This window comes from Schistocerca cancellata, chromosome 4 (genome assembly GCF_023864275.1).
Source record: "Schistocerca cancellata isolate TAMUIC-IGC-003103 chromosome 4, iqSchCanc2.1, whole genome shotgun sequence".
Lineage (NCBI taxonomy): Eukaryota > Metazoa > Arthropoda > Insecta > Orthoptera > Acrididae > Schistocerca > Schistocerca cancellata.
This window is the reverse complement of record NC_064629.1, coordinates 837,146,869-837,163,876: the sequence shown is the minus strand read 5'-3', so window position 1 is coordinate 837,163,876 and position 17,008 is coordinate 837,146,869. Positions and strand designations below refer to the sequence as shown.

The 17,008-nt window shown below is 40.1% G+C and overlaps 1 protein-coding gene across 1 annotated transcript in view; it reads right to left on the bottom strand.

Moving 5' to 3' along the window:
* The window catches only part of LOC126184921 (lysophospholipid acyltransferase 5), a 187,183-nt gene that overhangs the window by 37,627 nt on the left and 132,548 nt on the right, over window positions 1-17,008 (bottom strand). Inside the window, exon 7 of the mRNA XM_049927590.1 lies at window positions 8,436-8,544. Within this exon, the coding sequence (XP_049783547.1) occupies window positions 8,436-8,544 (109 nt within the window). The remainder of the gene's footprint in view (window positions 1-8,435; window positions 8,545-17,008) is intronic.

Here is a 17,008-nt window from a genome sequence, read left to right as displayed (position 1 = left end):
CCTACTGATTTTAAATTTTTAAATCTCTGTTTGTAAGCAAAGATCGTACAACTAACTGGGCATTGCAAATAGACAATGCTAAAGGGTGAAAACTGAGGTTGGAGAACTCTATTTTTTGTATTAAGATAAGCAGATAAATGCAGATTATCTATACACAGGCAACAGATCAGCTACTTTCTATTTTTATTGAAAACTACGGTTGAATTGTTAAGTTTTTAATCTATTATTGTTGCCCTAGCTACCTTCTCTTTTACTATTTCATAGAAATGGAAGTCAAATAACAAGATTAAGTGTTAAATTTATTGTGTTCTATTTCTTTTATTATTTTGAATTAAAAACCAGTTTTTTAGTCAAACATATGTTTTTACTTTTTAATGGGACTTTGAATACAATAGATTTTTTTGCTGACAAAACCAAAAATGTTCTTTCAAGAAATTCAAGTGAACAATTTAGATAGTAGGCAAAAATAACATTTACCAAGAAACATTACATGGCAAAAGTTAAAATTTCTCAATAATGAGTGTCCAATATGTCCATAAATATTTGTTTTATAATGTACTTATCTGGAAGTTGAGTCCCTTCATCAGAAACAATATCATCCAAAGACGACACCGATCTTTCAGAAGCCACGGAATGTCCAACCAAACTCATTTGTTAAAAAAATGTTTAAAAAAAATTAGCACTACTAATATGGCAAATTGCTATACTGGTTTTATATACCCATTATCAGTAAAAAATAAAACAATGTTATAACTTAGACCAAACAAATACCAAAAAATACCTGCCATTCAGACCTAAAATACAGGTATTGGTTTATCCTATCCTCACTTTGCTACCTTCTAAAGGAACCACAGGTTAGTCTGGTCTCCTCACAGATACTCACCCATCTGCACCACTGCCCTTGCACCTACAGTATGGCTACCTGTATTGGTGAGGGATGCAAGCCACCTCAACCTGGAAGGTCTATGGTTCATTGGGGGAAGATCAAGTTATTCCTCATCTAAAAGGAGACATATCTGCCAGGTCATAATTTGACAGCAGCAAAATCTTGTGTCATTGACACTGCAGTTTATCGATATTGCTGCCTTCATTGATTAGCATACCACAACTGTTAACCACAGATTCATGAGGGCTACACTCAAAGCCAAACAGGGTCTCAATAACTCCAACTGATTAGTGCCAGAGAGGACAGAAATATTTTTTGTTCAGCTGTGCAGGATTGTTCAGCCACATCACATACCTACAGCCTAGAAATGGACTTCTTTATAGTGAGACAAGTACCCATATGGACAGTACGAATACATCTAAGTACCACAGACTGTCAGCACAGTAGCCATTGTAACAGCAGAGAGAGATGTGTGCCAACAGTGGTGCACCCAATGACAACACTGGGCATAGAAGTGGCACCACAACGTCTTTTCAGATGAGTGCTGGTACTGCGTACATCATCACGGTGGATGTATCAATGTGTGGAGGTGAACACTGCCACATTGCATTCAGCATCACCACATGGGGCCAGCATCTGGTGTGTTGGTATGGAGGGTCATTGGATACACAGCATGTTTTCTCTGGTTTGCATAGTCCTCTGAATTGGACAGCAGGCACCACATTTCTGATGTGTTAAGGCTGATGCCTAACCCTAGGCTCGAGGTCTGAATCATGCTACCTCTTGACAGGATAATGCAATACGGCATGCTGCTTGTGCTGTTATGACCTACCTCAGTACAGACAGCTTTAAGACTGTTGCCCCATATAGCACAATTTCCATATCTATTACTGACTGAAAAATTGGGTTATCAACAGACTGGCACACTAACACTCACCAGCAACTACAATGGATGAACTCTGGCATACAGTTGAAGTTGTATGGAATGAAATACCCAAAGCTGTCGTCCAAGCTCAGTTTGACTTGATGCCCAGCAACTGTTACTGACAGAGGTGGCAGCTGGGCATACTCAATTTTGCACCCCGCAACTTACTGGCCGTGTGTGTGTGTGTGTGTGTGTGTGTGTGTGTGTGTGTGTGTGTGTGTGTGCGTGGTCCGGGGGGGGGGGCAATCTTACCTTATTTACAGAATGTAGAGTACATTAAACTTAGCTACTACTTTCTGTGTTTGTGATGCGCTTATCATTTGAGAGGGAGGGGGGGGGGGGGGGGGAGAAGGGGAGTGTGGGAAGGAGAGAGGAGAATAATAATAAAAGATTTAGAATACTCAAATAGCAGCAAAAGATTTGTCAGTCTTTCCTTTACTTTATGGACAACTAGGATATTCATATACTACATAAAGACAACTCTGTCAGTATTGTAGATCTATAGTCAAAAGAGACTACACCTTTACTGAAACTGGAAGATGCCACTACTAAAAGTAGATACCATACAACAGTTTATGAACAGATGATGATGTTTGGTTTGTGGGGCGCTCAACTGCGTGGTTATCAGCGCCCGTACAATTACCCAATCTTTTGCACAGTCCAATTTCGCCACTTTCCTGGATGATGATGAAATGATGAGGACAACACAAACACCCAGTCATCTCGAGTTTATGAACAGTGGAAGCATGCGGGTAGTCCTTGTAGCTAAGTAAGTAAAGTGTAAGCCTTCATACAGAGAATCTCAAATCCAATTCCAGGTCAGAGAGAGGGTTTCGTTGTTGTAAGAAACATTGTCTTAATTCCTTTTCATTGGAAAGGAAAAAAAAAAAATATTTCCAGTCATATTTAATAAAATTTAGATGACGGGATGCTTTTCCATTTCACGTAATACAATTACCCTGACCTAAATCTGGAACCAGATTAGAATCATTTTGCTAAATTAATGGTGAAATGCATTTGAGAGGTCTCAGAGTAAGTAGCGACACACTGCCAATCTTAGTTTTGGATTAGGGTGTTCCATAGTCACTTTCACTGTGATTTGGGTTTCTTCTTTTGCAGATCAAGCTGGAATTTCCATTTCTTCCTAGTGTGTGTGTGTGTGTGTGTGTGTGTGTGTGTGTGTGTGTGTGTGTGTGTGTATGTCCGTCCGTCCCTACATGCATGCATCCCCCCCTCTCCCTCTCCCTCCCTCCCTCTCTCTCTCTCTCTCTCTCTCTCTCTCTCTCTCACACACACACACACACACACACACACACACACACGCAAACACACACACACATTGCTTGCACCTAAAATTGCAACGTTAGGAAGGATAGTTCAAAAGTAGAGTGGCATGCACATAAAGAAGCTGCAGCGTGAAACACTCTGCGTAGAGAGATAGAGAGAATACTTTGTGGCATTGGCAGTGTGCCCTCTGTCCCTGTCCCACGTTCCATTGTCTAACCTGGTATCTCATAATGCTATTATGAGTGCTACGCTGGGCCATTGTTTCCACTTCTGACACTATTTAGCAGAATTTATATGCTTGGTAAACTATTGCTGTTACTTATTAATATAATATTGGTCTTGTCTGCTTTATGCCATCCATAATGAACACTATAGTGGCTAAGTAACATCACCATACCTAAACTACTATTAAAATCAATGCTAAATGTCCTATGCTTGCAGACAGACATGGCAGACTGTCATTATTGGCTGAGGCATAACTTGGTACACTCGCCTTGCCACTGCACATCACCCCACCATCAATTTTCCTATATGCACACTACTATAAGATAGATAGGGTGTCACTACTTGTTCCTAGACCTCTCCAATGCAGTTTATGACTAAATACCCAAATAATATCCCAATCCAGTTCCAGACTGTAGGTCAAGATAATCACACTATGTGAAATGGAAAAGCATCCCATCATCTAAATTTTATTAAACAGGATCCAAATATTTCTTTTCTTTGACTGAATATTGCAATATGGAGCCAATTGTTGCAAAACACTCTGGGTTATGTTTCTAAATATCATTTGCAGATGCCCTTACTCTACCACAGGATTTACAAAAGCCACCTCTCTGATATTCTAAAGGTTCTCCACAAGTTTGCACGATTAATAATATCATTTACAAACATTTGGGCAATTTTACTGTGATTGTTCTTGATCTCATTTACAATAAAATGATAGTTTTTCCTCCAAAGTTGAAAAGCCGTACAATCGTTTGTGACCAGTTTGCACTTGAACAATCGTAGTGCTGACAGATTTCTCCTGTGGCGTTGTTCATTTCAACCTGCTCCAATGTTTAAATGTGTAAACCTAACTGTAACAGTTAACCCCATTCGGATTCTGCTTAACATGATAGATGTATCTAGTATGTAAACTAGTTACTTTTGTGAGATCTGTTTATTTTTCATTGGAGAGTGAATGGATAGAGTTAGTGAAGGGTTACTTGAAATGTGTTAAGAGGTGTAATGTTATTAAGATGTTTCCTCACTAACACACTTTCATTCATCTTGTGGCAGAAATCACATCACATTATTCACACAAAATTTGCTAAGAAAGACAATGAAATGTGATAATTCTTGAATCCTATCAAACAGACATCAATAAATACACTTCCTACTAAGCAAGACGAGTTTATTCTCAACACGAACTGTGTGTCTACAGAACTTCCAATATTTTGACAGGAACCAGTGGTGAGAATTACACTTGCAAATGACATATGGCCTTAACCGGCTCTTTAACATCTTCACAAACGAAGTCATCACATTATGTAAATTGTGTTTCATGGAGACTTGTGTACACATGCTTAACCATTGCTAAAAGTATTACATTTGTGAGACTCACCATTCTTACTGTAATGAGTTACTGAATTAGAGACACCTTCCTAATTGAGAATAGTGCTCACTTGAGCCTCAGTGAAGGTGACTAATCATGGCATACACTGTAATCAGGGCAAAGTGCTTCATAACTAAGTGCCAGCTACAATTAATAGAAGATGGTAAGTGCTTATCCTTCTAGGTGGAATTAAAGATGAGTTCAACAACAATGAGGATGAATAATCTCAGGACTAGGTTTCCTTTCTTGTAGTGTTCACAAAAACCATTCTTGACACAAATCTGGAGATGACATAGTGGTATTTTGTTCTGCTGAACATACAGGTCTCCAGACTGAACAAATGAAATACTTGTACACAATCCACAAGCAGATAATTGTATCATTTGTCGACGAGGTACATTGGCAAGTGTACCAGCTGTGCACGAAGCCACATTTCAGGATTGCTTCTATTTTCCATTACCAGAAATGCTTTTATTTTCCTCCCATTTTCCATAATGATGGAGAATTGTGAAGAATACTTGGAAGAGTTAAGATATTTTCTGGTTTCTTCAAATAAAACTAATTCCTTAAGATAAAAGTTAATGCAGTATGAGAATTTTGTTATGTATTGCGTACACACTACTCAATCTGTCTTCTGGAGGAGAACAGTCAGTCTTAAGATGTTTGCTCTGTCTAGAGCTGTAGTTTTCAAAGGTGACAATAGTATTTACTGTGTGTGTGTGTGTGTGTGTGTGTGTGTGTGTGTCAGTTATATTTCTGCACTGCAGCACAGATGCAGGATAGCATGGATTACATACACTTAGTATTGTGGAACAGAGATGAATGAAAGAGATTGAAAACTGTGGCATTAAACTGGAAAAAACTGTGTGCACACTTTTCCTTGGCTGATATTACTGAGGTGTGCAGAGTTTTGAAGTGCAGTGGGAGTAATTTCTGCCTTTCTTACACAGTCATGGTACTGATATCTATGCTTTGTGCTGAACATCTATAATGATCAGTCAGAACATTACGTCAACAGGCTTATTATCCACATAAGCCCATCCAGGCAATAGCAGCATCACCTGGTGAGAAATGACTCACAAGTCACACACATGCATGGTGCATGTACTATCAGTGAGTGTGCTGTCCATGTGTAGAATGGGGAAGGCATGCAATCTGTTTGAGTTTAACCAAGGGCATATTGTGATGGCCTGGAGGCTTGGCATGAACGTTTCGGAAACTGCATGACTTGTCGGCTGTTCGAGAAGTGCTGTAGTGAGTGTATTAAACATGTGGCAAAAGAAATACCAATAAAGTTTAGTCCAACTTCATCTTAGACAAAATTTTAGCAAATATTATGTATAAATGGCTTCTTAACCATTTTCCCATAAATATTACATTATTCAAGTCACAGGTTGGATTTCTGATAGTGACGAGGTCATCTGCACCTAATAGTATTTTTTCTTTCAATGTAGTCATGGACAACACTATAAGGGAAGTTCACTGACAGTCAACAGTGGACGATATGAAAATCTCAGTGAATGCAGATGGTGTGATAATATCAGAAGACAATGAGCAGAAACCAGAGGAACAACTAAATATGTGGCACAGCATGATCGAAGAATCAGTCAAGGAAATATGCTTCACAAAATGTGAGATAGTGAAAATCAGCATGGAAAATAAATAAACGGAGGCTGTAAGTTTCAATGACAAAATTATTAAAGAAGTATATCCTTCTAATATCTAGGAAGTAAGCTATCCAGGAAAGGGGACAGCAAAGAAGAAATTTCGGAGAGGATAGAAAATTGCTCAAAATTTTATTGTTTCAGACATAACTGAAATTTGAAAATACCTACCACAGAAAAGACCATAATACAGAAATCATGTTATTGACCAATTTTGACATATGAATCAGAATGTTGGACCTGGAGACAGAAATATGTGAGTAGAGTACAAGCAACAGAGATGTGCTTTCTATAAGGGATCCTGGGTATGACAATAAGGGGCAAGATAAGAAATAAAGCAATATGAAATAATCCTCATACCAGTCCTTTAAAAGAAAATATGCACAGAAATAGGACGCAAGGATTCAGTCGTGATAAAAGAATGGGAAAAGAAAGAGTACCAACAAGAGCTCTGGAATGGACAGAACCTGGAAGAAGACCAACTGCAAGACCACAAACAAGAGAGAGAGAGAGAGAGAGAGACCAGGTGAAGGATGATGTGAACTCAAGAGGATGGCAATGGGAGGAAATGATGAACGGCAGACTGTGGGAGAAAAGAGAAGCTTGGAAGAGGCTTTGTGAGAGATGAGCATAAGCAGAAATGTTTATGCATAAGCAGAAACGTTTCAGGAAGAAGTAGTATTTTCCATGACTGTCAAAAACATTTGAATGTGCGAATCATAACATTCTTTTTAGCAAATTATATTACATTATCATGGCATCACAGACCATTTCTTAGCATAATTAATGGGTGTGTGTATTAATGATATTAGACTATGCTTGTGCTATGAAATGTTAAACTCCTGTCCATCTTCAGTGCAATAATATGGTCAATATAAATAAGAATTCCTAGAAGTGACTTGATGTTATTGAAGCCAAAATTATAGCTCATCAAACTTAAAATTATAACAAAAGTTTGAAAAGCAACTGCAACATATTAATCTAATATCAATTTCCATGTAAGGATTTCTCAGTGTTCATATAACAGACTCTGTTTACAAAACTATGTTGTGATATGACTATTATATTAAGACAGTACTGACAATTTTGCTTTTCTCAATCCAAAAACATTTACACAATACAGTTTCTTTAGCAAGGCAAGTGTTTTGCAATTCTTGCATGTACATATCTGCAGTGACACTAGAAGTAAAGAGGGAAGAGAAAAATGTTAAGAGTGTTTCACATTCTACTGATATGGGGTCATTAGAAGTTGAGTAGGACAAGGATGGGTATGGAAAATCAGTGACGCCTATTCAAAAGAAAGATCTAGGTCATCACATGATTTAGACAAACCATGGAAAACTATACCTAGATATTCAGGCAGGAGTTTGAATGATACTCCCGCTGGAACTAAATCCAGTGTTTCAATTTTCAATTGGTTACATTCCATTAGGCATCCTGTTTATCATGCATGTAAGAGTGTATATTCATTTTCATAGCTTATGAGATTGGCACGTAACTTTAACTGGACAAGTTGAGATCATTTGCAATACATTATACACTATTATGCAAGTTGTTCTCATTTGTGAGACACACCTACACACAATATTTAACTCGCTCATCACTGTCACAGACAATGTAGAAAATTAAATAAAAACCTATACTTTGGCTCTGTAACATTCCTCCCCTATAAAGCGCCACAAATCAGATTGTCCAATACTGATTCAATAGCTCTGATAACTTTATGTCCCATCTTATAAATTCCCTCTACCTCGCACGCAATAATATCAAATCTCATCGATGAATATAGGCCTATTACAAACCTTGTTTTAGATACAGCAAACTGTAATAAACATTAGATGTATAATGCACCCTTATAATCTTACTCATAAAAGGCAGTTGGATTCTGATATAAACACAAAAATAGATAATGTTAGGTACTACTATAAAATGTAAGGGCATTTGGTTTCTTATCATTGCTGTCTAGTAAAACCTTCTTGAAACATTGCTCAACAGCAAATTACGGTGCTCCTCAATGTTTAAATTAAATATTACCTACTTCTATAAAGCAACTAATAAATCCTGAGCTTTACTCACCGAATGAAATGCAGACACCTTCTGATATCAACCAACAGCAGATATATTTACAAAGCAGTATTTTTCCCCATATTCCAATGATTACACATTTCTTCCAAAATGTGTGACCCTGCAGGCACATGGACATGTTTTATCAGATACAAAAAAACACAATATCTATTATTTTATTTATTGATCATTACCTTTCTTCTCTTAATGGTGTAAATTACAACAGATTTACAATAAATGCAATCAACACAGGGAACACTGGATTTTATAACTTTTCTGAAGGTGTGTGTGTGTGTGTGTGTGTGTGTGTGTGTGTGTGTGTGTGTGTGTGTGTGTGTGTTTAGGAGGGGTGGCATGAGGAGGAATGGGGGGGGGGGGGTACAGGAGGGGAGGTTACAACATCTAATGAATCTCTTAATATAGTAGCCTCCTCCTAATGAAAGATTCACATGGAAAACAGATACCACAAGAGACGAAGCTAGCACTGGACTGGATTTGGTGGTGGTTGGGGGGGGGGGGGGGGGGGGGGCAAAACTGTGGAAAAAAAGGTTGGGGGGGGGGGGGGCAAGTCCGAGCTATCTCCTGTTATACTCCAGCACAACAGCAAGTTATGTATTTAGAAATTTCTGTGTTTGATTCACAGTTAATTCTTGAATTCTGTGACTGATTTTCTATTTAAGAGGTGTAATCTCATGTTTTTTAGCCATGAAGTGTAGATTCGGGCAGTCTGTAATACAGCTGTCATTTCTTTTGGACAGTCAGCTACATAGCTCAGTAAGGCATCAGGCTACATTGGTGACACCTCACGAGGGTAGGAAGTTGCATATTTAGCAGCAGGGTTTGAGCAGGGACAGGGAAACAGCAGTTTGTTAGCTATCAGGAGTGTCAACATTAGGCATGTTATGGAGCCTCTTAAGGAAATAGCGTTCAGGGCTGTAAAGAAAACCAGCTTGCACTCGGTATATCATAGTTGCAGATTTTGGACCTGCTTTATCAAGTGCTACCTGGGTAGCAGAGTACTTGTTGAGTAAACATGGTTTTTTTAAGGCTAGACAGTAGTTTGAGGTACTCTGATGAACACTCACCAGTCAACACACAAGACAGTGTTCAGAGTAAAGACACTTCGATTGCCAAAATTTTATCGGTAAATTGTTGAAGTATTCGTAACAAAGTTCACAAATTTCCTGCTCTACTAGAATTTTCTCACACTCAAATTATTGTTGGAACTGAGAGCTGGATGAAACCCAAAGTAGAAAGCCTAGAAATATTTAACAAATCATGAGACGTATATTGGAAGGACAGATTGGATGCAACAGGAGGGCAAGTATTCACTGCAGTCAATGAAAATATTGTTTCTATTGAAGTCGAATTTGAGTTTGACTGTGAAGTTACCTGGATGCGTGTAACAGGTTTAGGTGAAATCAAGTTAACTGTTGAATGTTTCTACTGGCCTCCTGATTCCAGTATGATAGTCTTAGAGCCATTCCACGGAAGTCTAGGCTCAGTAGCACTGAAATATTGAGATCATGCAATATTGGTTGGAAGTGACATTAGCCTGCTGAGTATAGACTGGGTCATCTACGAATTCATTACAGGGGTAAGGACAGACCATCTTGTGAAGTACTTTTGAGTATGTTTCCCGAAAAATGTCTTGTGCAGCTAGTTTGAGAACGCACACACAATGGAAATACTTTAGACCTTGCAGCTATAAACAGGCCTGACCATATCGACGGAGTCAGTATAAAGGCAGGTATTAGTGATCATGATATTAAAGTGATGATGGTTACTACAGTTAATAAATCAGTCAAGAAGTCTAGGAAAGTATTTCTATTGTCTGTTGTGAAGCCAAAATACAACTGTTTTGTGGATTGGCACACACAATGTTACACTCTCAGTTGTCAAATGTATGGTATTTTTACCACAACATGTCTCAGGATTAAATTATCCCACTATCAAGTGCTTAAAGCTTCTATGCCATCTGGCACCACCAAAAGTAAAACCCCAGCAGCAAAAAACCACTGTCAAACACAAAACTCTTCCTAGAACATCTCTTGTTAGCATGTTATACTCTCAAGGTACAATCGTCAAATGGGTGTGTTTGCTGCTAGTACTTTACTTTTGATGGTGCCTAATAGCATAGAAGTTTTAAGCACCTGACAATGGAATAATGTAGATCTGAAACATGTTGGGTAAAAATATCACACATTTGACAAATGGTGGCGTAAAATTCTTTGTATCGAGAGCATTTTCACTAGACACAGCAGGTAAACAGTTACTAGAAATTCACTTAGACAATGTTGACGGATTGCAAATAGTGCTGTGGAGAAGTACGTACCGAGTAAGTTGATTAAGGACCAAAAACACCCACTGTGGTTTTTTAATCAAATTTGGAAAATCGTGAAGAAGTGAAGACTGTTGCAATCTCAGTTCAAAAGAGAATGTGCAAGTGATGACAGGCAAAAGTTAGTGGAGACTCATGTGTCTGTAAAAAGATCAGTGCAAGAAGCATGAAAGATCTACCACCATCATACCTTAGCAAAGGATCTTCCTGAGAACCCTATCTAAAATCGCTCAGCAGGTCAAAGACTTCTATACAGTCACTCACTGACCAGTCTGGTGCAGCAACAGAGGATAGCAAAAGAAAAGCTGAAGTTTTACATTTTGGATTGAAGAAATCGCTCACACAGGAGGATCATACAAACATACCTTCATTTGACCATCGCACATACTCCTGTATATGGAGGACATGGTAATAGGCAACCTTGGTATACAGATGCAACTGAAAGTGTTGGAAACAAATAAGTCACCACGTTCTGATGGAATCCCAATTCAGTTTGACAAAGAGAACTATATGGCACTGGCCCCTTAATTAGCTTGGATTTATCACTTATCTCTCGCCCAGCACAAGCGAATGGAAAAAGCACAGGTGACTCATGTATACAAGAAGGATAACAGGGCAGATCCACAAAGTTACAGACCAATATCCTTTACATTGGTTTGCAGCAGAATACTTGAACATACCCTCAGTTTGAAGATAAGTAATTTCCTTGTGACGGTAAAGCTTCTGTTCACAAATCAGCACAGTTTTAGAGGCAGATTCCATATTCCTAGATTTCCAAAAAGCATTTGACATGGTACCCATAACAGACTGTTAACAGAGGTATGAGCATTAGGGATAGGCTCCCAGATACGTAAGTGGTTCAAAAACTTCTTACGTAATAGAAGCCAGTACGTGTCCTCAACGGTGAGAGTTCATCAGAGACATGGGTATCATCAGGAGTGCCCCAGGGAAGTATCACAGGACTGCCATTTTTCTCTAGATACATAAATGATCTGATGAACAGGGTGAGCAGCAACCTACGGTTGTTTGCTGATGATATTGTGCTGTATGGGAAGGTGTTGAAGATGAGTGACTGTAAGAGGATACAAGATGACCTACACAAAATTTCTAGTTGGTGTGATGACTAGCAGCTTGCTCTAGATGTAGCAAAATTAAGTTAATACAAATGAGACAGAAAAACAATGCCATAATGTTTGAATACAGCATTAGTAGTGTGGTGCTAGATGCAGTCGTGTCGATTACATATTTAGGCGTAACACTGCAAAGTGATATGAAATTGAACGAGCACGTATGAGTTGTAATAGAGAAGGGAAATGGTTGATGTCTGTTGAAGGTGAATGGTCAACTTCAATTTACTGGGAGAATTTTAGGCAGGTGTGGTTCATCCATAAAGGAGACCGCATATAGAATACTAGTGCAAGACATTCTCGAGTACTGCTCGAATGTTGGGGGTTTTGCACAAAGTCTAATTAGAGGAAGACATCGAAGCAATTCAGAGTGGACTGCTAGATCTGTTACCAGTAGGTTTGTTCAACACACAACTACTATGTAGGTGTTTAAGGAACTCAAATGGGAATCCCTAGAGGGAAGACGATGTTTGCTTTGAGGAACATTATTCACAAAGTTTGGAGAACTAACATAGGAAGCTGACTGCACAATGATTCTACTGTTGCCAATGTACATTTTGTGTAAGGACCATGAAAATAACATAAGAGAAATTAGGCCCCTTTTGTGGAGGCATATAGACATAAAATTTTCCCTCACTATATTTGCGAGTGGAACAGTATAGGAAACGACTAGTGGTGGTACAAGGAATGATCTACCACACACTGTGCAGTGTCTTCCAGAGTATGTATTTAGAAGAATATGATAAAATCAGTTACTATCCCCATCACTTTCTTTCTGCCCCAGTTGTGAAGCCAAAATGTTGATTTATTTGATATATATGTTTAGCCAATTCTTCAAAAGACATGCGAGTGCTGATCTACTTAAAACACCTCCCTTAATAATTCATGGAGATGTTTGCAGATCAAACCCTGCTTTACAGTAAGCATAAAACACCAAACTTGCCATTAGCTAAAACAATAGCAAAAGCACAACAAAAACTGAGTTCTTAGTTCTTGGCAAAAAAATAAAACATTCTTAACTATAAAAAGGTATGCTAAGGCCAGTACAGTGTAAGCACTGTTTATTGGTCTGTCATCCCCATGATACAAAAGTCATGTGCTGTACAAGCCTGCCCTGTAAGAGGTATAGTAAGGGTACTTACTTTTGATTCACTGCCCGGGATGCAATAATGCACAGCCAGGCTGATTCTTTCAGTAACTGTATACCATGCTTTATGTTTGGGAACAAAAATGCTTGACACAAAATCAGGGCTGTAAAATGGGCGGAACAGTCATTCCTGGACCTACTGAGGAATTTTGATGCTTATCGCTGTGAGATACAGGAATTGTCACCATGCTCTATGACAGTAGGCACGTTGTGTCTAATCCCTGCTTCAACCTGAATACACGGATAGAGAAATTGACTCGGTAACACTATCAATGGTGAGCATACAAACATGTTATTAATAAAAGTCCCCTGCCACATTTTCTGTCTCTATGCACAGGCTAATTTCAAGAACTACTACATGGATTTTGATACAGTTTTCACCAACAGGCAGACTTATTCATGAGGAAGGCTTGCATAGGAAATTTATTACTGCTAAACGAGAGGAGTCATCTGGCCATAGTTAATTAGTGCTCCCATTGTGAAGTCGGGGCAGGTCACAACTTATTCATCAGCAGGATGAGAACCAGAAGCTGCTACTCAACACCCTCTAACCACTTCTTCAAAGCTTACTACAGACACAAGCAACACAGTAATTGCCAGTTTTTCCTTCCTTGGATGACGCTGTAGAGGATTGAGAAGCCAATGAATCAAGACTACTGAAGTATTTACACACATTCAAGGTAACTGATGCCAGTCTCATAAAATCTTTGTTTTTGTCTTCATCAAAACATGACATTTACAGACTACTGAGCAAATTGGACCCCTTATATAAGCCTTCAGACCTCACATTTTCAAATATTCATTTGTTGCTGACTAAATATTACCATTGGCATATCCATGCAATTTCCTCCTGGGTAGCATTTTACCCATGCAAGAAACAGCCAAACCAGACTCATCAAGAATGGGCCTCAGAGTTGGAAGGCTTCGGGCGAAAACATTATTTTGTTACCCCTAAAGTAAGGAATCATATCTACATCTACATGATTACTCTGCAATTCACATTTAAGTGCTTGGCAGAGGGTTCATCGAACCACAATCATACTATCTCTCTACCATTCCACTCCCGAACAGCGCACGGTAAAAACGAACACCTAAACCTTTCTGTTCGAGCTCTGATTTCTCTTATTTTATTTTGATGATCATTCCTACCTATGTAGGGTGGGCTCAACAAAATATTTTCGCATTCGGAAGAGAAAGTTGCAGAAGAAATGATCAGGGACATGATCATCTGGGGCACTCCATCAGGGATTTCCAGCAGGAGGCACTTCAACTCAAAGAACCATCATTAGGACTTAGCACAAAGCTTTGAAGTGACCAAAGCAACAGGCAAGAGAAACTGGAGTCGAGGATCAACATAGCAGCTATAACATCCACGACAGCAGTCAAAGGCCACACTAGTGGGGATTTGGACGTAGCAACAGTACAGGAGGGATGCTGTACTATTAACCAAAAACGTCCTCCACCCCACTCAAGCTGATCAAACTGGTCTTTGGTACCGAAACAACTGCCATCATGTCTGGATTGTTTTAAGAAACATCAACATGAAGGCTGTCCTGACAGATGGGCCTACTGCCAAAACTGTTCTATCAACTGCCATTTAGCTTATGTATGTCCTAAGTTCTGTTAGGCAAGACAGCCTCCTGCACAACGGATGGATGTTAACTGGTGGTCACTGTCGACCATCAAGAGACCTCCAACAAGCTTTTCGAACTGTACGCAGAGCTAGAGACAGTTTGCCGGGTTTCTCAGGACCTGTTCACCCCAGAATTCGATACCGCAAAGGATTTTGACATGCATATAACACTGAAACACAATAGACAGCCTCGATACTTCTGAGCACACACCATTCCTTTAGCTCTCAGAGACCAAGTAAAGGAAGAATTGGATCGCCTAACTGCAATTGGAGTTCTGGAACCTATTCTTTCTAGTCAATGGGCTACCTCATTAGTCACAGTGTGAAAACCATCAGAGACGATCTGCCGGTGTGACAATTTCAAAGTAACTTTCAACGCCCAATCAGAGACTGAGACATATCCTATTCTGAAGCCGGAAGAATTACTGACGAAATTAAAAAGTGGAAACTTCTTCTCTAAAATAGACCTAGCAGATGCATATCTCCACCATCCCCTTGATGCAGAATCTCAACAGCTGCTTACACTTAAAATGCCACACAGGCTTTATTATTTGAAATGCCTAATGTTTGGTACAGCAAGTGCACCTGCTATTTTCCAATAGTTTTTGCAACTATTAGTACGAAAAGTGGATGGATACATTAACTATTTACATAACATCATTATAACAGGGAGAACAATGGGCAATACCTTCGCAGTCTGAAATCTTTATTCAGCATGTTAAAGGAGGCTGGCCTAAAATGCAGAAAAGAAAAATGTTGTTTTTTTCAGCCTGACATTCAGTAAGTCAGCCACATCATTTCCAGCTTGGACATTTGTTCTCTGGATAAACATGTCAAAGCCATAATCAAACTTCCCAGACCAACAATGCTTATGCAACTTCGTTCCTTTCTGGAAAAGATATTGTATTACTGAAAGTCCTTACCCGCAGTAGCAACAGAAACTGCCCCCTTGTCTCAGTTATGCAAAAAAGTGGACACCAGCTTGCGAGCGCACCTTCTACAGGTTGAAATCCCAGTTTTTAATGGCCCTGTGCCCTGCACGTATTGATCCAACAAAGCAGACAGTTAATGCAGTGGCTTCATCTCATACGGGCGTTGTAGCAGTCCTGGCACACAGGGAGGCTGTGAACGTACAAGCTGTTGGTTGGTTTGGGGGATGAAAGGGACCAGACTGCTACGGTCATCGGTCCCTTTTTCCAAATACAAAGAACACCCACAGAGAATAAAAACGAGGAACAGAATAGATCACAGACGATACAGAACAAGAGAAACTGAGACAAAGACAAGACAAAACGAACTAAAACCACACAGAGTGTGACAGTGGTTGGCTGACCATAGAAATAAAAAAGGGAAAGCCAACCACTTAGAAACACATTAAAAATCAGTTTAAAATCATAGGCCAAAGGCCAGAATCAACACAAAACAATAAAATAAAACAGAAACACTCAGATTAAATGATAAAATCCCCCTGCCCGAATAAAACGTAAAACTAAGTCAGCCATAGTGGAGTCGTCTGTTAGAAGGGCAGGGAGTGTATCAGGCAGCGCGGGGGCAGGCCATCAAAATGTGGGCCACTGTCAAAGCTGCCCCAAATCGACATAGAGGAGGGTCCTCCCGGCGCAGTAAATAACTGTGTGTCAGCCGGGAGTGGCCAATGCGGAGCCGGCAAAGAACTACTGAGTCCCTGCGAGTGGCTCGCAGGGATGACCGCCACACAACTGTCGTCTCCTTGACATCACGGAGTTTATTGCGCGTTGTCAGTTCGCGCCATTCATCGTCCCATAGCGCCAAGATTTTGCGGTGGAAGACTGCCCGCAAATCAGTCTCTGGGAGGCCAACGTCCAGAGATGGCTTACTGGTGGCCTCTTTCGCCAGGCGGTCAACATGTTCGTTACCCGGGATACCGACATGACCGGGGGTCCACACAAAGACCACAGAGCGGCCGCAACGGGCAAGAGTATGCAGAGACTCTTGGATAGCCATCACCAGACGAGAACGAGGGAAACACTGGTCGATAACTCGTAAACCGCTCAGGGAATCGCTACAGATAACGAAGGACTCACCTGAGCAGGAGCGGATATACTCTAGGGCACGAGAGATGGCGACCAGCTCAGCAGTGTAAACGCTGCAGCCATCCTGCAAGGAACGTTGTTCGGAACGGTCCCCTAGAGTGAGCACATACCCGACACGACCAGCAACCATCGAACCGTCAGTGTAAACAATGCCAGAGCCCTGATACGTGGCCAGGATGGAATAAAAGCGGCGGCGGAAGGCCTCTGGAGGGACTGAGTCATTCGGGCCCTGTGCCAAGTCGAGCCGAAGGCAAGGGCGACGAAC